Source organism: Pan troglodytes, chromosome 7, assembly GCF_028858775.2.
Source record: "Pan troglodytes isolate AG18354 chromosome 7, NHGRI_mPanTro3-v2.0_pri, whole genome shotgun sequence".
NCBI lineage: Eukaryota > Metazoa > Chordata > Mammalia > Primates > Hominidae > Pan > Pan troglodytes.
The window spans coordinates 133,974,513-133,999,659 of record NC_072405.2 but is presented as its reverse complement, the minus strand read 5'-3'; the positions used below and the strand labels follow the sequence as shown (position 1 = coordinate 133,999,659).

At 46.9% G+C, this 25,147-nt stretch overlaps 2 protein-coding genes across 11 annotated transcripts in view; one reads left to right on the top strand and one right to left on the bottom strand.

The window, feature by feature from the left end:
• Window positions 1–25,147, bottom strand: part of FAM91A1 (family with sequence similarity 91 member A1) — a 203,497-nt gene that overhangs the window by 155,653 nt on the left and 22,697 nt on the right. The window lies entirely within an intron of this gene.
• On the top strand, window positions 6,973–16,310 carry KLHL38 (kelch like family member 38). Of its 2 annotated transcripts, none has more exons than XM_016959830.3 (4): window positions 6,973–7,202; window positions 7,861–9,211; window positions 13,760–13,865; window positions 14,805–16,310. In XM_016959830.3, exons 2-4 carry the CDS (start codon window positions 7,862–7,864, stop codon window positions 15,032–15,034), a joined length of 1,686 nt encoding a protein of 561 aa, XP_016815319.3. In that variant the 5' UTR covers window positions 6,973–7,202; window position 7,861; the 3' UTR covers window positions 15,035–16,310. The 2 variants fall into 2 exon arrangements, with proteins under 2 accessions (XP_016815319.3, XP_016815318.3); XM_016959829.3 differs by having other exon boundaries at window positions 14,745–16,310.

Below are 25,147 nucleotides of genomic sequence, written 5' to 3'. Positions count from 1 at the left end.
AACTCCTATTCAAAGATGAATCAGAATTAAACATTTAAGAATGAGAAACTTGTGGCATAAAAAACCTGGCAGCTCGGGTGTAAATCAGCCAAACACAGAGCTAAGTGTAAATAATTGTCATAAATAAAAGCAAATAGCAAAGTAATTCTTAAAAGATACATTATATAAAATTTGATGACAGTAATCCAAGCCTTAATTAAACCCCAGATTATTTTCATAAAAGCCTGAAAATGGGAAGAAATAAAAGTGTTCTAGATTTGTTTTCTTACTAGCAGGGAGTCAAAAAATATTTCTTTACTCTTGTTTTTGATCATTAGAAAAACATAGGTTAAAAAATGTTTTTGGAAAAACTTAAAAGACAGACACTTATAAAAATACAAAGAAGGAAGCAAACAGTCTCCACGGTCAAACTCTGTCACCAAATTCTATTATATTTCATCTCTGCCTTTACTAATAAGGGGCAGAGGGCTAAGGTTTATTTCTTCCCTCAAAGAGCTAAAACCTAAAATAGGAGAGAGAGATGGAAACACATGACAAAAATTCAGGTGATATGAGAGCTCTATGTATAAAGATATATGTATAAAGTTCTCCAGAAGGTTACCAAGAATTCATGGTGGGAGGGTGATGAGATTGCAAGGAGGGAGGTTGGGGAAGGCTCTCCTACAGAACAATTTGGACACTTAAATTATTTATTTGTCTGTCTTTCCTACAAGATTGTAAGTTCTGTGTAGACCGAGACTTCGTCTGATTCTCTAGAGTCTGTATGTACAGATGAATGGATGATGGATGAATGGATGATGGATGGATGGAGGATGAATGGATGGATGATGATGGATGGCTGGATAAATGGATGGATGAATAGATGATGGATGGATGAAGGATGAATGTATGGATAGATGATGAATGGCTAGATAAATGGATGGATGGATGGAGGATGAATAGATGATGGATGGAGGATGAATGGATAAATGAATGCTGGGTGGGTGAAGGATGGATGGATGGATGGATGCTGGATGGATGGATGAATGGATGAATGGATAGATGATGGATGGATGGATGGATGAATGGACGGATGATGGATGGATAGATAGATGAATGAACAGATGGATAAATGATGGATGGATGGATGGATGAATGAATGGATAAATGATGGATGGATAGATGAATAGATAGATGCTGGATGAATGGAGGATGGATGGATGGATGGATGGATGGATGGATGGATGGATAGATGATGGATGGATGGATGGGTGGATAGATGGATGGATGGATGATAGATGAATGGATAGATGATGGATGGATGGATGGGTGGATAGATGGATGGATGGATAGATGAATGGATGGATATATGGATGGATAGATGGTGGATGAGTGGATGGATAGATGATGGATGGATGGAGGATGGATAATGAATTGATGGAGGATGGATGGATAGATGGATGGAGGGAAGATGGATGGATGGAAGATGGGTGAATGGATGGATGGATGAATGGATGATAGATGGACAATGGATGAATGGATGGATGGATAGATGATGGATGGATGGATGGATTGGTGGAGGATGGATGGATGGATGATGGATGGATAGATGGATGATGGATGGAGGATGGATGGATGGATGAATGGATGATGATGGACGATGCGTGGGTGGATAGATGGATGATGGATGGAGGATGAATGGATGGATGGATGATGGATGGATAGATGGATGATGGATGGAGGATGGATGGATGGCTGAATGAATGGATGATGGATGGAGGGAGGATGGATGAAGGATGGATGATGAATTGATGGAGGAGGGATGGATGATGGATGAATTGGTAGATGGATAAATGGATAGATGGATAAATAACCCTTCCTTGCTTGATTCCCATTTCCCATAGAGATCCTAACTAATCCCACTTTAAGGTAATAAAATTTACCCTCCCAGTCAGTCCTTCATCTGTAAGCCTCCCACCTTCTATCCCACAAGTTGGTAGCAAATTGCCAAACCATTCCTGAGTGGTCAGGGGGAGGTGATGTTTTTGCCTAAATGCCTATCTCACCAAGAGGGAACGCCTGGTCCAGGGGAGCAGAAAGGCCAAGACAGTGTATTATTCTTCGTGACTCACAGTGCTGAAACAGGAGAGTAAGAAAGCATCCTTGGTCCTGTTCTTTCTTTCTTCCCAGTTTGAAAGCCCAGAAAGCCGATCTGTGGCATAAATGATGGATGAGGTCAGACTTTAGTTTGCAGGAAGAAAGAGGGGGGCAGACAGCCGGGTTATACCAACAATCTGCTAGCCATCCTGACGTCATCTGTGTTGTCCTTTTTTTCCCCCTTATTCTCCCCAGGGGAAAAAAATATGAAGATATTTTCTGGTGATGGAGCAGGGTGGAGGAAGAGTTGGGAATGCAGACATTTGCACTACTGGCCTAGTCGGAGTAGCCTTAAAATTTTTGCTTCTGGCGGACGGTCGTCATGGCAACCCCTGGACTCATGGATCAGGCCCCCTTTCTGCCTTTGTCTGGAGTACAAAGTCCTTGTTCAGCTTTCCACGGGCTGCTGAAAAAACACACCCAGCCAGATAGACACAGACACAGATAGACAGGCTCTCACATATACTTAAAAACATTTAAAATCTTATATCAAGACCCAGGTTTCTTCCTACAGCTTATAATGATTCAGTTAATTGCAACCTTACCTGTCTGCTCCTCATGTTTCTCTCCACCTGTAAGAACAGGAGATTCTCTGATGCTGGCAGGGGACAGCCTTCCAGAGAGACTGCAGCACCACAGGGGCCTTTATGTGCATGTTTGTCCACCCTTGAAACACAGCAATCACCATAGCTATGGTTCCTAATTAGAGTGAGGGGACTTCTCCTGGAAGGGGCAGATGGGGAGCACGGCCCCGAGTGGGTTGAGAGGACTGAGGGTAGGGTTGTGGCAGAGAGTGTTTTGTGGCTTCCCAGCTGTTGTTGTCAAACCTGCTGCTGACAGGAGCCAGCCTGCCCTTTCCTTGGGGACCCAGACCCCGCACACCCAGATAGGAAAGAAACCAAGGCCTCCTGAGTCAAAGTGCCCACCATGGCAATCCAAAACTCCAGGAGGGAAAATGAAGGCTTTCCAGATTGACTTACAAGGGCAAACTCATCAAGGGCACCTGCTGGGAGCTCGACTTAGGTTTCTTCTCTGCACTTGGCTTCAGGCCAGAGCCGTGAGGAAGCTCTGAAGAGCCCTCATCCCTCAGTCTCAGTTTCTCCCAGTCCCTGTTCTAGGCCACAGATTGCAGAGAACACCTCAGGGTACAAACCACAGGAAGGTGATCTAGAAGGGCCAGGTGAGGAAATAAGTGCAGAGAGGTTAATTGACTCATCCAAAGATGCACAGCTAGTCGATAGCAGAGCCCAGACTGAATGCCAGGACTCCTGAAGGCTAAGTAGATCATGAGGAACACAGCAATTGCTCAAGGAAAAGGAAAATGCTAGAATGCACAGGGGACCAATTGAGACACTGAAAACCAGGCACCAAGACCCATTGGAATCTAATGAGATTAATTTTAGAGTAATAATATAATACTGACCATACTTTACTGTGAATATACACTGTGCCAGGCACTTTACTGCATACTGCACATACATTATTTCACTGTGACAAGGATAGTTATCCCCACTTAACAGATGGAGAAACTGAGGCTGGAGGAATAAATAACTTACCCGAGACCACATGAATACTGAGGGGAAATGCCAAGATTATCCCCAGCCCTTCTTCCCCCAAAGTTCAGGCCTTGACTTGTTATGATACTGACTTTCATCAAAAGGAGGGCCGTGATTCATGCCTGTAATCCCAGCACTTTGGGAGGCCAAGGTGGGTGAATCTCTTGGGCCCAGCAGTTCAAGACCAGCCTGGGCAACATAGCAAAACCCTGTCTCTACAAAAAACACAAAAAATAGATGGACGTGGTGGCTCATGCCTTTAGTCTCAGCTTCTCAGGAGGCTGAGGTGGGAGGATCACTCGAGCCTCGGAGTTGGAGGCTACAGTGAGCCATAATCATGCCACTGCACTCCAGCCTGGGCCACAGAGTGAGACCCTGTCTCAGAAGAAACAAAAAAAGGAGAAACAATGAGCTGAATGTCCTCATTGATGTCACTTCTTTTAGGTTGCCATATGTTCAGGCCCCAGACTAAGACATCTTCCAGATGAAAGTTAAGACAAAAAGTATAAACCTCCCTGAGAGAAATCAACTCATGAATGGGCTGGTTGGGCTACATGTGGGTGGTAGAGATGCTTTTTTGGGTCAAGCTTGGGCTTATATGTGTGTGTTTGCCATGTTGAACACTAAGACTCTGTGTCTTGACATTTGACATCTGACCTAGAACCAGGATCCTCCTGGTAGGACAGGCCAACAAAACAGGGCCTATTTTTTCTAAACATTAGAAACCAAAAGATTTAGTAAAGTTGGTCAGACATTGATGCTGCACACCAAGGTCTATCTGAACAATTGACAGAGCTGGATTCCAGAAAGTTTAATTAGTAAGGGGATGTAGGGGAAAATCCAACATCCTTCCCAGGGAACGGTGCTGTGTTAATTCACTCCTAGGATCCCCTACCTATTACCCTCAGAACAAATCCTTGGCTTGCTTGCTGCCTGGAAGAGAAATCATGCAGGTGTTTCAGAGCATTAAGGAAGTTATTTCTTCCTCATGTTCACTCCGAGGTCAAGGACAAGAATGCTAGCTTTGGCGTTGGGAGGACCTCAGTTCAGTTCCCAGCCTGAACTTAAGTCTTGCACTGCAGTATAAAACAAGTGTTTTACTTTTCACTTCATCACATTATTGGATTTGATTATGTGGATAATCAGGGCTGCTCCAGAGCATATTGGCAGTCTACGCAGTAAGCCATACATGGCAGCTCTGCAAAACCGGCACAGCAGACGGTGGTGTGAAGTCCACCCAGCAAAGCTCCCTCTCTTTCCCCATTCCCCATTCTGTTCCAGCTCAATGCATGAAGTGTATGAAATTCACCCCCTATAAGCCAGGCCCTGTGCTGGGTGCTAGGAATAGAGCTACAATGAAGTCAAGATTCCTGCTGCCCAGAGACTTCCTCTCTAATAAGGGAGACACAGGGAAGTAAACATAATCTCAGTGAGGTATGAGGCATGCCATTAGAGGCATGTAGAAGAATGGAAACTGCACAGAGGAGTGTGAAGTTAAGTGTCTTAGAGAGGGGTAAAAAGACTTGCAGAGAAGTGATACACAAACCAAGTTTTGGAAGATGAACCGAAACAGTGAAAATGATAGAGTGAGCAGAGGGGAAGAGCTCATAGAAAGGGATAGAGTACGAATCAGAGGATCCCTGGGCTCTTTCAGGAATGTGGCTACTCACTTATTATGTCACCAGCACAGCTCACCAACTCGGACATATGGAGGAAGAGCTCCTCTCGCCTGCTCCCTGCTTGTGCCTCCATGGGTCTCTGACCCCCTTAGCTTAGGCCTCCTGCTCCTAATTCTGGCCTCCAGGCCTGTGGCCCCAGTAACATGTTTTGGATCCATTTCCCTGGCCTTGACCTTCTGGACTCTTTTGGGCATAATCCACTCTACGATCGGCAACTGTGAATGAGAAACCCTCTTCCTTCCACCCTGCCCTGTGGTGTCCCAAAGGCCAGGCCAGCCCAGCTTCCCCAACAGTGACCAGATGCATACAAGGATCTGTAAGTGTCTCATGGAGCTAGATTACCACACATGAGTGGCAGTAGACATGGTTCCAGAAGCAGACAGGACACCAATCCGATTCTGGCTAAGGAGTCCTGCAGACATGGGGAGCCACTGAAGGGCCTGATGCTGGGGACTGGCAAATTCTGAGTTGCCTTCCCAGGGGCTGCTCCAGAGGAGACAGGGTGGATGTATTGGAGAGAGAAGTACTAGGAGCAAAGAAAAAAAAAATGCATGGAAGACCATTGCACTAGTTGAGCAAGACGTTGAGTAGGAGACAAAGTCAGGCTTCCCTGACTTTTGTGGCTAAGACAATCATGGTGGACCTCCCTGAAGGCAGGGGCAGAACAGACCTGAGGTCCTCCTCACTCTCTCTCGTGATTCTGATTATTATTGAAAGCTGCCTCCTACCACATCACTATCATCATTCCTCCCCCGATTCTCTACCTCCTGCTTCTTTTCCTCCTCCTCCTCTTCCTCCTCCTCTTCTTCCTCCTCTCTTCTCTCTCCCTCCCTCTGTCCCTGCTTCTTCTTCCTCCTCATCCTCCTTCATCTTCTTTCTGTCTCTCCCTAAAGCAATATGCCTTGCCTCCTGCCTCTAGCTCAAGCTGCCAGACAAGACAAAATGGAAAAGTAAGACAGAAAAGGAAGTCTGAACTATAAAAAGCCAGCTGAAGAGCAATCAGCACGTGTCTGGGAGAGGCAGACGTGACAGGAGGAGCTCGGCCTTACCACTGTCAATCAGAGGTTCCTGAGTAAGGAGACCTGACAAAGGTTTGGGCCTTCAGGAGTCTGGAAACCCTGGGATGCTCAACAACAACAACAACAAAAAACAACAACTTTTGTCATGGATTTCATCACCTAGGATCCTGGAGGAGGAAATCACAGCTCTCCCCAGCGATCCTGCCAGGCAGATGGTGGGAAATAGAGATCCATTGAATAGCACCCACAGGCTCATGTTCCGGCTTCCCCTGTGACCACCTGCCACCTTCACTGTGGCCCAGAACCATCTTCAGTGACTCTCCACAGGTCACAGCAACCTGTTTACAGATGGCTAGAATTCCCAAGCACTTTTAGGACAGGGGACTCGGGATGGTTCCAAGAAGACAGCAAAGTCTTCTCTAAGAGAAGCCGCTCCTCCCAATCTATTTTTGCCGATGTAAACACTTGCCAAGGAAACAAGGCATGTGGGCATGCGCCGGCCCTGCAGGCCCTCGGGTTGCTGCAAAAGGCAACTGGAAAGTCACATGTCATAACAGTGGAAAGTACATATGCAACTATTCTTAGCCCTGGAATGTATACACTGTCTCCCTGCCCAGCAGTCCTTGCACAAAGCTCTAGAAAACTATGAAAGTGCCTTCAGCATAAACAAATCCAGAAATCTCCCAGGACAAATCATTTGCCAACTGAAAGAAAGGCCTGGGGTTTATGGTTTCCCTCGGAGCTAGAGGTAGAAACTCTCCGGGGGGATAAGTCAGACCAGGCACCAGTGGATGTCACCGCAGCAAAACAAGGTAAGTGTCCCTCATGCTTATTTCTTCTGCAAGTAGAAAACCAGGTGTCATCCAATAAACCAGGGGATTGTTTGGTCTTTCCTTTTATTTATTCTATCTTTAAAACAAGACTCAATGAAGTCATATTTAAATATATGCATCAAAGGTCCATTTTCTTCCCTCATTTCTGTCCAGTGACCAGAGGGCCACACCTCCAGAATATCATCCTTGGGGAATGACTGACACCCAGAAAGAGAGGTTTAGACATCTGTTACTCAATAACAGATATGCCTTCGATCTGGAAAAAGGCTCATGAACTTCTGCTGGTCAAATCCATGGACTGTTATCTTGCTTCAGACTAACATTTCAGCTTCTGATAACAGAGTAACTTCCAACAACTTTAGTTTGTTTGTTTGGTTGTTTCTCTCAGATTAGCTGAAGATACTATTTGCCTATTACTTTTGAAAATAACCATAACCCAAAAGGGCTCAGGTCTGAGATGTATGTGGCGTTCCTTTCCAATCTTCCCTACACAATATCCATGGTGACATCCGCAAACATCATGGGGAATGGAATAGGAGCACTGGTCTTGGAGTCCCTGCAGCTGAACCCTCCAGCACATGCAGCTGAGAAAGATTTGACTCTTGCTGACTCTGGGGGCTTCCTTCCCTCTTTGTAGGATGGACGAGGAGTCACCAGATGGGCTGCTCTTCAAAGACCACGACTTCTCTTCTGATTTGTTGAGGCAGCTCAACAGCTTAAGGCAAAGCAGGATCCTGACTGATGTGAGCATCTGTGCCGGTGCCCGGGAGATCCCCTGCCACCGCAATGTGCTGGCCTCCAGCAGCCCCTACTTCAGGGCTATGTTCTGCAGCAGCTTCCGGGAGAAGAGTGAAGCCAAAGTGCAGCTGAAAGGCATTGACCCCCCAACCCTGGACCAGATCGTCTCCTACGTGTACACGGGGGAGGCACGCATTGCTGCTGACAATGTCCTCCCCGTGATGGAGGCCGCCTCCATGCTACAGTTCCCCAAGCTGTTTGAGGCCTGCTCCTCGTACTTGCAGAGCCAGCTGGCCCCCAGCAACTGCCTGGGCATGATCAGACTCTCAGAAATCTTAAGCTGCGAGACCCTCAAGAAGAAAGCCAGGGAGGTGGCACTGACGTCCTTCCCAGAGGTGGCCGCATCGGCCGACCTGAAGGAGCTCTGTGCCTTGGAGTTGAGGGACTATCTCGGAGATGATGGGCTCTGTGGGGAGGAGGAAAAGGTGTTTGAGGCCCTCATGGTTTGGATCAAGCATGACCTCCAGGCCCGGAAGCGATACATGCAGGAACTGTTCAAGCAGGTCAGGCTGCAGTACATCCACCCGGCCTTCTTTCACCACTTCATCGCCAACGATGCCCTCCTGCAGTCCTCGCCTGCATGCCAGATCATCTTGGAGACCGCCAAGAGACAGATGTTCTCTTTGTGTGGCACCAGCGTCCCAGACTGCAAACTCCTGTTGCATGTCCCTCCAAGAAACTCTTACCAAGATTTCCTCATCCTCTTGGGCGGAAGGAAGGACAGCCAGCAGACCACCAGGGACGTCCTACTGTACAGCAAACAGACCGGCCAATGGCAGAGCCTTGCCAAACTCCCGACACGGCTGTACAAGGCCTCTGCCGTCACCTTGCACCGCAGCGTCTATGTGCTGGGGGGCATGGCTGTCAGCTCAGGGAGGAGTCTGGTCAGTCACAATGTCTACATCTTCTCCCCGAAACTCAATCAGTGGAGGCTGGGGGAGCCCATGCTGGTGGCCCGCTACTCCCACAGAAGCACTGCCCATAAGAACTTCATCTTCTCCATCGGGGGGATTGGAGAAGGGCAGGAGCTCATGGGCTCCATGGAAAGGTATGACAGCATCTGCAATGTCTGGGAGAGTATGGCCAGCATGCCCGTGGGGGTGCTCCACCCCGCAGTCGCCGTGAAAGACCAAAGACTCTATCTCTTTGGAGGAGAGGACATCATGCAGAACCCTGTGCGCCTTATCCAGGTAAATGGCCGGTTCTCCCCATCACGTAACTGCATGAGTATGTGTGCATGGACACACCCACACCTGCATGCACACACATGCACATGCATACATACACACCAACAAACACACATATGCACATAAATATATATATGCACACATATACACAAACACACATATGCATACATGTGTGCACACATATATGCAGAAATGTATATTCATGCATACATGCATACACATATGCACACATATATGCAGATGCCAACATGCATACGTGTGCACATGCATACACATATACAATTCATGCATGCATACACACATTTACATATATCTACACATGCATGCACACATTTATACATATGCACGAACACAAATACGTACATGCATACATGCACACACATGTGCACCCATGTACACACATACCAACACTTGTTATTTGCAAGGAAGGAAGAGAGGAAGGGAGGGAGGGAAGAAGGATTTTCAGCAAGATATTTTTCAATTTATGAATTTTTTTGTGCAAAAATAATACATAACAAAGGATATCAAATACCATCCCTATGCACAGAGTTTATCTTCATTTGATGAGAAAAATATAAATCTAAAAATTCAAGTTATTATATAGCATATTGAATGTCAGATAGTGAAGTCCCATAGGAATTTGGCAGGTGCTTCTAACTCAAGTCAGTAAGGCCTTAAAAGAAGATTCCCAAGCCTTGGTCCACACCTCTGTGACCAAATCCCCTGGAACCGGACCTCACATCACTGAATCAAAATATCTTTGTGTGAGATCCTAAAATGTATGGTTTACAAAAGTCCCCAGGAGACTCTAAGGTGCAGCCAGGTTGGGAAACCCCTACTTTTAATGATCGGCAGACATTAATTTCACTAACAAGCTGTCTGAGAAGTATGCTCAATAAAGGCCACATTTCAGAATATTAAGTGTTTTCCAGCTTTATGCAAGTTCCTGGTAATCTCTGCAGAACGTGAATATTGAGCCTGCCTTTACAGACAATCAGAAGCACCCACGAGATGTACTTTGCTCATTTATGAGAGTTATGTTGAACACCAACCATTGTGAAGGGCCTGGAGACCCAGCAATTTACACATAACCCTCATTTGCAATTCAGACGCTGAAGAGAGGGGTGCTCTAAGAGCACAGGCGGGATGCCCTAAACCAGTCTAGAGCAAGCTTGCCCAACACGCATACAGCCCAAGACAGCTTTGAATGCGGCCCAACACAAATTCATAAACTTTAAAACATGATGGGATTTTTTTTTGCGATTTTTTTAGCTCATCAGCTATCATTAGTGTTAGTGTGCTTTATGTGTGACCCAAGACAACTCTCCTTCCAATGTGGCCCAGGGAAGCCAAAAGACTGGACACCGCTGGTCTAGAGAGAATCAGAGAGAGAGCCAGGGTTAAGGGAATGTTGGAGCAAACCCTGTGAAGTTGGCTGAAGCTGACTTGAGCAGAGGGGCAGGAGAGGAGAGAGGAAGGTGGGGATGGAGAATAAAAGAGGAGGGGGAGGGGTGGGGTGGGTGCTAAGAAAGCACGTAAGGGAAGATCCGACTTAGAGGGAGATGCAGGAAGCTCCTGCACCTCCTGAAGCCGGAGTCAGAGTTCTCTCTTGAGGGAGGGGGAGTAGTCCTGGGTAAGGGAGCAGCTCACATGAAGGCCCTGAAGCACAAACAGGTGCAGCCCATGGCCTTGGACAATGAAGTTGCAAGACAGAGCAAAGAGGAGAAGGGCAGTGTGCAGAGGGGTGGCTAGGGGCGGGCGTCAGTCCTCATGCAATCTCCATCAGCCCCCTTCTCAGGCTACCGGGAGCAACCTCCTCCGCCCACATCGCAACCCCTGAGCCCCTCCTAGAAAAATCCTGGAACCTTCTTGAGGGATGGATATTTGTGGAGATGAGGCTGGCCTGGCTGGGCTTTCTAGGCCTTGTCAAAGAATTGGGATTAGCCTGAGAGGAACAGAACTTCACTGAAGGCTTTCAAGAAAGGTGAATGAGGTAAAACACATTCACATTTTTAGAAGTTCCATCTGGATGCCTTGTAGAGAAGGGATTGGAGGGGGCCTGAGTGGACAAAGGGGAGAACTGGGAGACTCTTCTAGAGTTCCAGGCAAGGGTGGTGATGGCTTGGACTCGGTCAGTTCCAGTGAAGATTTTTTTCTTGCCTTCACTTCTCCAGCCATTACTTTCAGCTCCTCCCTGACCATCCAGGCAGATTCCGAGTCTTTCTAGAATCGCTGTTCCAAATCCCACTCCTCTACTTGAAGTAGGGGAGACATTCTGCTCCCCTCCAGGCTCTGACCACACCATACAGATAACAAAGTGCTTCCATGTCAAGCTGGAGCCCCTCCTTCTTTTCTATTTTTCAAAACAGAGTCAACAAATACGTTCATTATTTCACATTGCAAAACTGCCATCGATCTTCTGAGAATAAAACTCAAAGTTTAAGCTTCAAGCTAGCATATCAAGAAATGTATAGTACCATCAAACAAGATGTTGCCAAGCCAAGAAAATATTAAACCTCTGAGGGATCCTTTTGCATTTCAGGATTAAGAAGACAGAGAAGGGGGAAAGTATTCATTTGGATGCTTTTCTTATCTACTTTGCACTAGCTTTGAAACAGACATTCTACTCATTCGAATATAGTTTAAAATGAATTCTGGGAGTCGCTTGATGGAGCAGGTTGGATTTTCAGGCACCGGTTGAGAGTTTTCTTCATAGGCTTGTTCATCTGTGTGTAGGCGTTCTTTTCAGAACTACGCTGCCATGGGGTATGATGCAAATCGCACTGTACCTGTACCTTTCCACCTGGCCTTCTCTCTACCTGTTTCTGGATGGCATTAAGCAAATCCTTTACCATAACAAAATATCGCTTCCTTCACTGGTCAAAGATCATCCTTTGTTATCCTTGCCCCAGCCTCTTTGGGGTATTATGAGCATGGTGAGCAAATGTTTAATCTATTTTTAAAGCCGTACCCAAAGCTGAAGGAGAACAGAAAGGCCAGGAGGCAATTATTCATTCAAGTAAAATGCAACCAGTGTTTGCTTTTCTTCCAAGGATCCCACTTTCCAGAGAGTTTGTCACTTACATATTTTCCGATGAAACGGCCATTGTGACCTTCCCTTCCTCTAGCACTTGGCCTCTTCCAGGATTCACTGACTTCTTGAAGGACAGACAGAGACCTCACGAGGTCTCCAGTCTCAAAAGCCTTCATCAGGAAAGGCCACAGTTTCATGGCTCCAGGCAGAGCCATGAGTGTGGTGGTGAAGAGCATGGATTCTGGGCTTGGTCAGAGCAGCTCTCCCACTCACTGTAGTTGTATGACCCTGGGCATGTCATTTGACCTCTCAGAGCCTCAATGGTCTAAACTGAAAGATGGAAGAAATAATAACACCTACCTCATAGGATGGTTATGAAGATCAAATTTAGTAAACTGATTTTTTAGACATCTTTAATAGTGCTGGTAATCTTACTTTATTTTTATTTTTTGAGAAGGAGTTTCGCTCTGTCACCCAGGCTAGAGTGCAGTGGTGTGATCTCAACTCACTGCAACCTCCAGCTCCAGGGCTCTAGTGATCCTCCCACCTCAGCCTCCTGAGTAGCTGGAACTACAGGCATGCACTACCACACGCAGCTAATTTTTTTTGTCTTGTTAGTAGAGATGGGGTTTCACCATGTTGGCCAGACTGGTCTCAAACTCCTGACCTCCATGATCCACCCACCTTGGCCTCCCAAAGTGCTGAGATTACAGGCATGAGCCACCGCACCCGGCCTCGTAATTTTATTTTATAGGAAAAGACTTCCTAGCAAAGAATACGATGCCATTTTCCTCTGTAGATAAATGTTCTTGTTCCTTCTTTGCTTATATGAAATTCATCCTATATCTCTTGTGCTAAATTTTGCCCATAATGAACTAATTTACATTTGATATTCAGATTTAAAACTGAGGACACTCACAGGAGAACGTGTTTCGGGGGTGTTGATTTGACACACTGTTTCAAAGCATGGCAAAAGAGCCTGCTCCCTTCGCTTTGGTCTTTCTCCCCTTTCTCTGCTGCATTTTTCTAGGACTGTAATGACTTTCGGGCATGAACGGTTCAAAAGCCTTCCTCACTTAGCCTCAGATTTATTCTTGGCTCTATGACCTTCTTGGATAAACCAGAACATTTAGAAATTTAAACAGGAGCTAGAAATAAAAAATGATCGGAAAACCATTGGTTTTCTGAATACCCAAGTTTCTTCATTTCTCATTAAAAGAAAAACATGTTCCAAGCAAGGTAAGTAAAACCCATATCACAATGCAAAACTCTTGGTCTATTCTATAGAATTACAGCCAGTGAATTCCTGGGGGTCACAATAAGATCAATTTTTAATCATATACTTCTTCCTGTTTTTCAGTACTGGTTTGTTTATTAACAATAGCTACATTTTTAAAACTGGAAAAAAGCAGACAGAAAAATCTCACTCCTAGTTCACCCTCTTAATTACTACTTCTGTCTTTTTTTAAGAATATTTCACTTTAAAATGCAGTGCCATGATTCTCTCTCTCCCTCAGGTTTATCACATTTCCAGAAACTCGTGGTTCAAAATGGAGACAAGAATGATCAAGAACGTGTGTGCCCCTGCAGTGGTGCTTGGGGAGCGGATTGTCATTGTGGGAGGTGAGTCTGAACAGAGGATCACTGGGCATGACACAAACTTGGCACCTTCTATGGAAAAAAGGTCACTCATAGACAGATGTTATTCTACAAGACTGTCTTTTCAAAAGCACATCCAACCAACCAGAAGAGCGTGGAGAATCTGACAAAACTCTCTCCTCATCCAGAAGTTTTTCCCTGTCTTTATCTGTAAACAAGGGATGAAATAATACCTATCTCACAGAGCTGTCGTGATAATTAATGTACTCGTGTATCTAAAGCACTTAGCACTATCCCAGATACACGGTAATAAAACACGTTTGCTTCTGCTTATAATATTAGCTACTAATAGTTTGTTTCTCTGTAATCAAATCATAGTGTCACGGTTAAGAGGACTGGTATTGGGGTCAGATGGAACCGGGCTCAAATCCTGGCTCTGTCACTAACTGGCTATATACTTTTTAGCAAGTTAAACATCTTTCTGTGCCTCACTTTGTCCATCCATAAAACGAGGATCCTAAAAGTAACTACCAGATAGGACTGGTGTGGGGAACCCACTTCTGAGTTTCCAAAGGATTGTCATAGTTCTTGAGTGGGCATTTGAGAGAGGAAGAGGCCAATGAAGCTGAGAAAGTTACAGGAATCAGGAGGCCGCTCCCAATCTAAGAATGGCTTATATGCTGCCTTAACCTGGGGTGAAGGTCAGAGTCAGACAGATCTGCGTGCCAGCCCCGACTCTGCCACAAAGCAGGCCTTGGCAGGTTAGCTCAACATCCCACGCTCTAGTTCAGAGCCCCAGCCTCAGCCTTACGCAGTGGCAGGAGTCAGACGCGTCCCAGGACTGCTGACCTCCAGTCCCAGATGAACAACGCTGAGCTTGCCCATGTGTCATTTGGTTCTCAGGTTACACAAGGAGGATTCTTGCTTATGACCCTCAATCCAACAAATTTGTCAAATGTGCAGACATGAAAGACTGGAGGATGCACCATGGGGCCACAGTGATGGGAAACAAACTCTACGTGACGGGCGGGCGGCGGCTGACCACGGACTGCAACATTGAGGACTCCGCCTCCTTCGATTGCTACGACCCCGAGACGGACACCTGGACATCCCAGGGACAGCTGCCGCACAAGCTCTTTGACCATGCCTGCCTCACTCTCCACTGCATACCCCGCACATCTGGCCTCCCATGAGGTCGACAAGAAACCTTCTGCCCTAGTCAAAATGCCTTCTGTTGCCAGGGACACAAACCCAGCTCCAAAGGGCTTAACCCTTAAAGGCTGCAGGGAGAGCTCACAAGACTGAGGTACCAGAGTCGGGAGGCCTGGAACTAGGCATTGCATTGCCAGAACTCTCTCTCTCCTTCTCTGCTTCTCTCTTTATCTCTCTCCCCCACCTCCATCTGTCTCTGTCTCTCCCCCTTCTTTCTTTCTTTCCCCTATCTCTGTCTGTCTCTCTCTCTCTCTCTTTCTTTTTTTTGAGATGGAGTTTCACTCTGTAGCCCAGGCTGGAGTGCAGTGGTGCTATCTCAGCTCACTGAAACCCCCACCTCCCAGGTTCAAGCGATTCTCACACCTCAGCCTCCTGAGTAGCTGGGATTATAGGCATGTGCCACCAAGTCCAACTAATTTTTGCGTTTTAGTAAAGACAGGGTTTCACTATGTTGGCCAGGCTGGTCACGAACTCCTGGTCTCAAGTGATCCACCGACCTCAGCCTCCCAAATGCTGAGATTACAGGCGTGAGCCACCACGCCTGGCCTGTCTCCTTTCTGTCTCAGTTTCTGTCTCTCTTCTCTCTCTCTGAGTCTGTCTGTCTCCCCCTCTCTGCTTCTCTCTCTTCTCTGTCTCTCTGCCTCTCTCTGCGCCCCCCCCCCCAGTCTCCCCTCTCTCTTCCTCTCTCTCATCCCTAGGTTTTCCTCTCTCTCTAGCAATCTTCTTCATTTACCCACACAGTGTGTGGACAATGACAAATGATAAACCCAGACTCATTTTCCAGCTTTATATCTTCAGGAGAGAACTTTGCCATTATCCATATATTAAACCTAAAAAACAATGCTTATGGGCCTCTTTTGAATTCCATGTCTACCTCTTGAGCCAATCACTGTTGCCAGGACTGGCTAGTCCTGGACCACATCCCCACAGACAGAGGTGGGGTTACCTGTTGTCACTGACAGCCCATCCAAACTGCATATAATGGGTTAGAAGCATTTCCCCAAAGAGAGAAATCCAGACAAAAACCACATCTGCCCAGGACACCACTGAAATCTGGAACAAGAGGGCTGAGAGACCCCAGAGGATTCCTGGAACTGCTTGGTCCAGGTGGCAGCGTGAGAAATTGGCCCTGACCTTGTTTTTCTGCATTCTATGGATGTAGTACATTGAAATTCCAGAGATATATGCACAATTCAGTATCTAATGTTTGTAAAATTATCCTGCACTGCCAGAATAAAGTTTGTTTCTGGTGCCAAATGATGTTTTTCTGCAGCCTCTGGGGAGCTATAAACCTGCATAATTAATCAGGATGTTCATTTTGGTCAGTGTTATGAGGATTGCTCTTCTGGGGAAAGTCAACAAATTCCTTCAGTGCTTACAGCAGTCATTGCCCTCAGATGCCAGGGCTGACTATCTCTATAGCTCCCGTTATCTCAAGGTGCCTCCCACACTGGCTCAGTCCCAAACACAGGAATAAGCTGAAGTGGAGAACAGCAGTTCTCAGCGCTGCCTGCACAACACAGTCATCTGGGAAGATGTTTGAAAATGGGGCCAGCTCCATTGGAGAAAAATGAATAGGGATGCTTTGAGGCTGGGGGCAGAACACTGTATTTTTTGAAAAGCTTCCCAGATTTTTGAAATGTACAGTCAGGGTCGAGAACCACCGCTCTGGTCAGCTGTGAGCACGGAAGACCTGCATGGCTGGTTTCATTCCCCTCCTGTCATGGTCAGCCCGTCTGAGCCTAACAATGTAAGCTAAGTCCTCTCCCCACCAACGGAAGCATCTGCCATCAGTCTTGCTGCCCTGAGCCTGGCACCAGAGTTCACTCCAGCTGTAGCCTTCCTCCCCATCTGGCTCTCCAGGTTCGTGTTCTAGACTTTTCCTTCTTTCTAAGTTGTCTTTTTTGTACTTCAGATTCTCCTCTTGGGGTCTGAAGCTCTGCTCTGCTCCCCAGATCTCTTGGCTGTGGTTCAGAGACCCTGCTTGGATTGCCAGCCCTGCTCCTCAGCCTGGACAGTGTCCCCTTAGCTTCTGGCTGGCATCTTGTTCCAACCTAGTCTCTTTAAACCCCCTCTATTCAGGCTGTCAGTCCCACCTCTATTAATTCACAGGACAGTTGATTGTTTAAAAGGGCATGGAACACTTCCCCTCTCTTTTGCTCCCTCTCATGTGAAATGCTGGCTCTCTAATATTGTTTGGCTGTGTCCCTACCCAAATCTCATCTTGAATTGTAGCTCCCATAATATGAGAGGACTCTGGTGGGAGATAATTGAATCATGGGGGTGGTTTCCCCCATACTGTTCTCATGATAGTGAATACGTCTCACGAGAGCTGATGGTTTTATAAAGGGTTTCCCTTTTCATTTGGCTCTCATTCTCTCTTGTCTGCCACCATGTAAGACGTGGCTTTCACCTTCCACCCTGATTGTGAGGCCTCCCCAGCCACATGGAACTGTGAGTCCACTAAACGTTTTTTTTTTCATAAATTACCCAGTCTTAGGTATGTCTTTATCAGCAGCATGAAAACGGACTAATACACTCTCCTTCCCCCTCCACCATGAATGGAAGTAGCCCAAAGCCCTCACCAAAAGCAGATGCTGGTGCCATGTTTCTTGGACAGCCTGTATAACCATGAACCAAATAAACCTGTTTTCTTTATTAATTCCCCAGCCTCAGGTATTCCTTCATAGCAACCGAAAATGGACTAACACATCCCCTCTTTCTTTTTCACACTTGCTGTGCCCTCCCCTTGAAAACATTTGCCCCACACATCATACCCACATGGTTCACTCCCTCAACGCCCCCAGGTCTCTGCTCAAAGATGCCTTCCTTCCCTGACCACCCAGCCTTCACATAATCCATCAACAGGTCCTGTCTGCAACACCCCTGGGAAATAGATCACAAACACCTCCAGCTTCTCCATCTTCACTGGTGCTTCCCCAACTCAAGCCATCCTCATCTGATCAGCCTCCAAAATGTGCCCCTTGCTTCCACTCCTGCCCCATGAGCCTTCCTTGAGCAACAGTCAGAGTGATCTTTTTTTTTTTTTTTTTTTGAGATGGGGTCTTGCTCTGTCGCCCAAGCTGGACTGCAGTGGCGCAGTCTCGGCTCATTGCAAGCTCCGCCTCCCGGGTTCACGCCATTCTCCTGCTTCAGCCTCCCAAGTAGCTGGTACTACAGGCGCCTGCCACCACACCCGGCTAATTTTTTGTATTTTTAGTAGAGACGAGGTTTCACCATGTTAGCCAGGATGGTCTCGATCTCCTGACCTCGTGATCTGCCCGCCTCAGCCTCCCAAACTGCTGGGATTACAGGCGTGAGCCACCGTGCCCCGCCAGAGTGATCTTTTTAAAACACAGACCTGAGCATGTTACGCCCGTGCTTAAAATGATTCCATGGCTTCTCAGAGACCTTTGCATAAAGCCCCCAATCCTTTATGTAGCTTCTAGTTCATTCCCTAATCCAGCACCCACCTATCTCTCTGGCCTCATCTTTTGCCACCCTCACTCCTTGAAGTTGTCTCAGGCCCAGCCATCCTTCTTTACTTTACACCCTCCTCTCTTTCCTCAGGGCCTTGGCATGTGCAGTTGCCACTACCTGATACACACCTCTCTTACCTCTTCACCCTACATAATTTCGACTTACACCTTGCACACCAGATTAAGAGTCACAGCATCAGGGGTGTCTTCCATGCTTCCCCCACTCCAGTTTGGGTCAGCTTTCCTATTAAATACCCCTATCATTCCCCCTTTTGTTTTTCTTGTTGTTGCTGGGTTTTTTTTTTGTTTTTGTTTCTTGTTTTTTGAGATGGGGTTTCGCTCTTGTTGCTCAGGCTGGAGTGCAATGATGCGATCTCGGCTCACTGCAACCTCCACCTCCTGGGTTCAAGCAATTCTCCTGCCTCAGCCTCCCAAGTAGCTGAGATTACAAGCATGTGCCACCATGCCCAACTAATTTTGTATTTTTAGTAGAGACGGGGTTTCACCATGTTGGTCAGGCTGGTCTCAAACTCTTGATCTCAGGTGATCCACCTGCCTCGGCCTCCCAAAGTGCTTGGATTACAGGCATGAGCCATCGCGCCCGGCCCCCTATTCTTCTCCTTTGAGACTCTTATCCTATTCGTAATTATTTGATCTCTGTTTTCCCCTCTAGACTTCTTATTCTGTCCTGTTCATCTCTACATTCCCAGGGCTGGCCTCAGTGTCTGCCACATACATTATAGATCTTCCATAAACACATGATAAATGAATTAATGAATTAGTAAGTGAATTAATGAATTAGTCAATGAATTAATGAATTAGTAAAGGAATTAATGAATTAGTAAATGAATGAAGAGGCTGGATCTACATCGTCTCTGAGATCTCCATCACAAATTCAGAGGTAAACATGTTGAGGCACTAGTTCCCATGCCCCAGATCCTCTGCTCGGAGTCATTCTGTCCTTCCCTCTTTCTTTTCCCCGACCCACCCTGAACTGAGCCTGGCAAGTCTGGGGGGTACAAAATCACATGGCCCACCTGGGTCAAGCCTGGTGGGCAAAGGGCTTTATCCAGGGCACCCTATCTGCCTGGAATTAGAAATGGGATTCTTGTCTATAAATGCCTTCTGTGGCCTCCAAAAATCCTTCTGTTGGAGGCTTGCTAATCCCTTGACTATCTTTTCCTTTAGTCTCAGTCCAATATTTAATAAGGCGTCAGAGTCTGTGGCTACTTACAGCTTGTCCAAGTCACCCTGGGGTACAAAAGAACTACATAAATTGCCCCCTGGGATTTATAAAGAAAGATGGCACTAGGGCCAGACACATCGCAGGCCAGCTTTGTGTGTCAAAGAAGACGCCTGCATGGCCAACGAATCCACACACCTGGACATCCCAGCAGCCAAACCCATTATCTGAAATAGGTTGCAAAATAATCTGCAGAATATGAGGGCTCCTCTCCAACCTGCCAAGGACAATCTCAGCCCAGAAAGAAAGAGAGATGGTTTTGGCACAAGGCTTCATTGGCCTCACTGGCTGGGGAGAGAGTCACAGCTCATGGCTGAGGTCAAAATATATTTAGCCAGCAGCCGTTAAACTGAAACGCTCTAAGTGAAAAATGTCAAACAGCCTGGCTAATCATCTCAACAGGCAATGAGGGAAGAGAGAGAAATTGAAGTAAAGGGCTCAGCAAGAAAACACAAAGATCAAACACCCCATGCCAATGCAAAGCAGTGAGCAGAGGAGAAGGAGCCAGCAGAGAAAACAGCGATGGCAGGAAGGAACTGAAGCAGGGAGATGGGGCAGTGGGGAGCAGGACCTGGGGAGACTGTGGCATTCAGTACCGCACAACCCACCTGACTCCTAGCCAGCATCTTAAAAGAAGGCCTGGCTGTCCTGAGGCCTCCATCAGACCACTCACTGGCCAGGGCATGACCAGCTAGTTACTGCATCGGGTCATTCCCTGGCAGAAGGACATGGCCCCAGCAGGACAGAGTCACTGGAATCCTGGCTCCTCTCTTTGAGACAATTCCTGATACTCTGCCCTTTGAGACCCTCCGGATACTCTGCCCATAAGCAGTGGTGGCTCCTAGGGTGAACCCTCCCGGCCTGGCGCCTCCAGTACCCCTCCAGGTGGCCCCATCCTATGATCCTGCCTTAACCTCTTCAGTATTCACTCTTTCTGGTAACAGCACAAAGGCCCAAGTATCTACTTCTTAAAACCAAAGTCCCAGCATAGGCTGAATTTACCTTTCCCACCTATAACAAAAGCCTGTCATGTCCCAGGGGACAAGGACTGTGACTGGTTTTACTCAAACACGTCATCCTGCCCGGGATGTCTGGGTCCTCCCCTAGCCCCAGTAAACCACGCACATCATGCCTCTGTGCCTTTGCACGTTAGTCCCTCTGCTATGACGCCTTTCCCTGCCCTTCCTAGTGAACTCCTACTTGACCCTCACCTCCTCTGTGGAGCCTTCTCCAAACTTTCTACCCAGGATCCCTCCCTTGATTCTAGCCCCTGTCACATTGAAGCACAATAGGGACTTACTGAATCAGTCTGGAGTGGGAGCTCTTGAAGGGGGCAAGGACAGAGGCTTCATGCCGTTTGAACTCCCAGGACAGGCTCAGTCAGTGTTTGGCAGACGATGCTCACATGCTTGTAGGATGAATGAATGGATGCATGAGTGAATGGGTCCCAAACATCATCGGGGTGTCCAGGCTGCTAAGGGGTGAAAACAAGGGCAAAATTATCAAACAAACTGGGGGTTTAAATCAGATAGAAACCTAGATGTTGTCTAACCTTTAAAAATGATTGCAAGGCCAGGCGCAGTGGCTCCCACCTGTATAATCCTAGCACTTTGGGAGGCCGAGGTGGGTGGATCACTTGAGCCCAGGAGTTCAAGACCAGCCTGGGTAACGTGGTGAAACCCCGTCTCTACAAAAAAGATACAAAAATTATCCAGGCATGGTGGTGGGACCTGTAGTCCCAGTCACTCTGGAGGCTGAGATGGGCGGATCAGCTGAGCCCGGGAGGTCGAGGGTGCTGTGATTGCACCTCTGCACTCCAGAATGGGCAACAGAGAGAGACCCAGTCTCAAAAAAAAAAAAAAAAGATTGCAGTTCTATCTGAGAACAATGAAAAACATAGCCTAGAGTAGTAAAATATGACAGGAAGAAAATAATATGGATTTTTACACAGAGAACCTTATTCAAGACCAGCTGAAAGCATAGAGCAGATGGCCTTCGGATGATCAGGATCCCCAGATCTCTGCCAAGGTGCTATCTTCTTAGATCATTTTTCAGAGAATTCCTCCTCCAGTCCCCTGGACTTGGGAGACATTAAAGCCTTTTTCAGCCGAGGTACCCCAATTTCCCTTCCCAACAATCACTTATTGGCAGAAGCAGCATGTTGTACTGCAGAGAACACAAACTTGGGAGCAAAAGAGACCTGGGCTCCATTCGAGTTTGGCAGTTCTACCACTTACTGGCAGTATTACTTTTGACAGGTTTCACCTCTCTGCACCTCAGCTTCCACATCTGTAAAGTGAAGGAATTTTTACCTCCCTGATGAACTGTTTCAAGGACAGAGAGAAAGATCATGGATATTAACGGACACAGGACAGTGTCTACCATAGAGTGGGCAATGGACACAGCTCAGTTCTCTTCTCCTCCTTTCTATTTCGGCCCTTCTCCTTATCCTGATTGCTGCCTAGTCTGCACATCCCCAGTGCAAAACATTCCTAAATATCCACTTTTACCAAGGATCAGCCGTTGAAGCAGATGACTGAGAACAGCCCCTCCATGGCAGCGGCCATGGCTTTTCATGCCAGAGGACCCGCTTCGTGCAGCTTGGTCCGCCTTACAGCCCCTTTCGGAAGGTTTTAATTTTGCAGTTACCCTGACTGTAAGGGTGGCCCTTTTATCTCCACCAGCTAACTGGTCCACCCTTGTTAGTACTACTCTTCTACTTATTCATTCATTCACACACTCGGTTATTCATGCATTCAACAAATATTGGCCATAGACTCCTATGCGTCAGACATCACATTAAATGTGGGAGTGGTGGAGTAGGGTGAGGCTCTAACTACCCAGGAGCTCACAGAGCAGTGGATGTCTCCCAGCCTGATGTGCTGGAACAAGGAAAGGGGCAGGAAAGCAATGGTAAGACTCCAATGGCTCATCTCAGATGCTTCCATACTGTATTTGTTTCCTGGGACTGCTGTTACAAAGTACCACAAACTGGGTAGCTTGAAACAACAGCAATCGATTCTTTTACAGTTCTAGAGGCTAGAAGTTCAAAATCAAAGTGTCAGCAGGGCTGAGCTCCCTCTGAAGGCTCTAGGAAGAAATCCTTCCTCGCCTCTTCCTGGCTTCTGCTGGTTCTAACCATCTTTGACTTTCCTTGGCTTACCGCTGCTTCACTCCCATCTGCCTGAGTCCTCCCACGGCCTTCTCTTTCTGTGCCATTTTCTTTATGAGGACATTCTCATTGGATTTAGGGCCCCCCTTCCCAGCATGGTCTCATCTTGATTCTTACCTTAATTATATCTGCAAAGACTCGATTTCCAAGTAAGGTCACATTCTAAGGTTATGAGTGGACATGAATTTGGGGGCAAGCACCAGTTGACCCACCGCAGATGCTATCTGCCCCTAAGAAGCCATTCTTGGAGAGTCCTCAGCCCACTCTGCCCCAGGCTGGGCCACCATGACACTGACTCACCTCATGTTCCACATTTCATCAAGGGCATCTCATGGCTGAGGACTGTGTCTTTCATCCCTCTATCCCCCACTTCTTGCATGGGACCTGCCACCGAGAAGATGCTAAGCAAATATGTATTGAACCAAACTAAACCATTTCATAGGGACTAGCAATTTTTTAATGGATTCCAAGGACTACGGGCCAATATAGACAAAACATAGCTTCCAATTACCTTCCCAAAAGTCCAAGGTGAGCAACATTCACCAAATACCATTGGAGAAGGAATTAGGGTCCATGAAGAGAAGCCCAGGGCCAGGCATAAGAAATTTCATAAGAAGACTAATCTGTTGGCACAATGTTACCCACAAGGTCCCGTTCTCAATCTTGCCAACATACGCCTTTGGGGTGATGTCATGGGAGGCTGTATGTGAAAGCAGAAGCCAATGGGGAGGGTGCTGGGATGTGGGTGGGGTCTGGTTCCGAAATGTCAGCTCTCACGCAGTCTTATAGGAATTCTAGGCTCCTGTTCAAATACCACGTCATTCTCTTCATGTGGGGAATTTGGGTTTTGTTTTTCCTAAAGATATCCATGAGCCTCTTTTCCTCTTCATTTCACTTGTTTGATTTAATTAGAATGCCAGGGCCTGCGATCCAGAATTCCCCAGTAACCCTCCCATAACAAGTCAGTGGTCCAGAAAATGGTGCTTTGAGGACACAAATGGGGATTCAAGAATCTGAGGTGTTTGTAAGTGAGGAAGACGCAGGCATAGAGGTCTGTCCTATTCAAAATCAGCAGCTGTCTATGCCGTTTCCCCAAAAGACCTGTCAGCCCTGTCCACAGTCACAGGCAAGAGGGCCACCTCAGGGCAACAGCAAAATCAAAACCTTCTGAAAGAGCCTTTAAGGGAAGCAATGTAGCGACATCTATGCTGAAGATAAGACCAAGGAGAAAAGCAGAGGAATTCATTAGCAGGGCTTCTGAGACATTTATCTTTCATGGAGTGTTGGAGAAGAAAACAGAATTATTTCCCACTTTGCCTATGGATTTATTTGGCTTACTTATCTGAAAAGCAAAACTAAGAATGCTAATGGGGTTGAGGGAACCGAGATCATTCTCCACCTAGGACAGAGATCACTGGCGTTTATGCACACGAGCGTAACAATTAGCCCTCAGAAGATTTTTGTTGAATGAATGAATCTGTGAGTGACAATGGCTGACATTTATTGCCTACTTACTCTGCATCAGACAGGATGCTAAGGGCTTCCCTACATGACATTCAATCATTGCAAGACCCTTCCGGCACCTCTGCAGCACCCTTCCTGACCACCCTATCAAAAGGAGCCCCCACCCCACCCACCACATTATTCTCTCTCACCCCTTGTTTCTTTCCTTCATCCATTTTATCATCATTATTTATTGTTTATTTACTTTCTGAGTTTACTTAGTTGATGTCCCAAACCAAATGGAAGATCCATGCAGACAGAGAACATGTCTGCCTTGTTCATCATTCATGTCTGTTTCCCTGGTACCTGACACGAAGCAGGCAATCAGCAATACATGTTGAATGCATGAATGCATGAATGAATGAATGATGGCAGTCCAGGCATTTAGGATGCACAAATGAGAGAGAAGATGTGTTTGTAGGATGGCATGGGGAATGCATATGGGGAAGGGGTGGAATGGTCATGGCGACAGTCTTTGCCCCAGTGAGTGCTGCAGGCAGCTGGGGGAAGGATGGAGAAGCCTAGAGAGTGCGGATCCCAGCCATTCCCATCCCTGGGAGAGATGACGAGCTTTGGCCACTTACAGTAACAATGGGAAGCAAAGGGAGGAGAGGGGACCTGAAACAAGGAGGCAGGATTCACAGAGAATGGATCACAAAGTGGATCCAATTGACCAACTGGACATCACTGAAGGGGA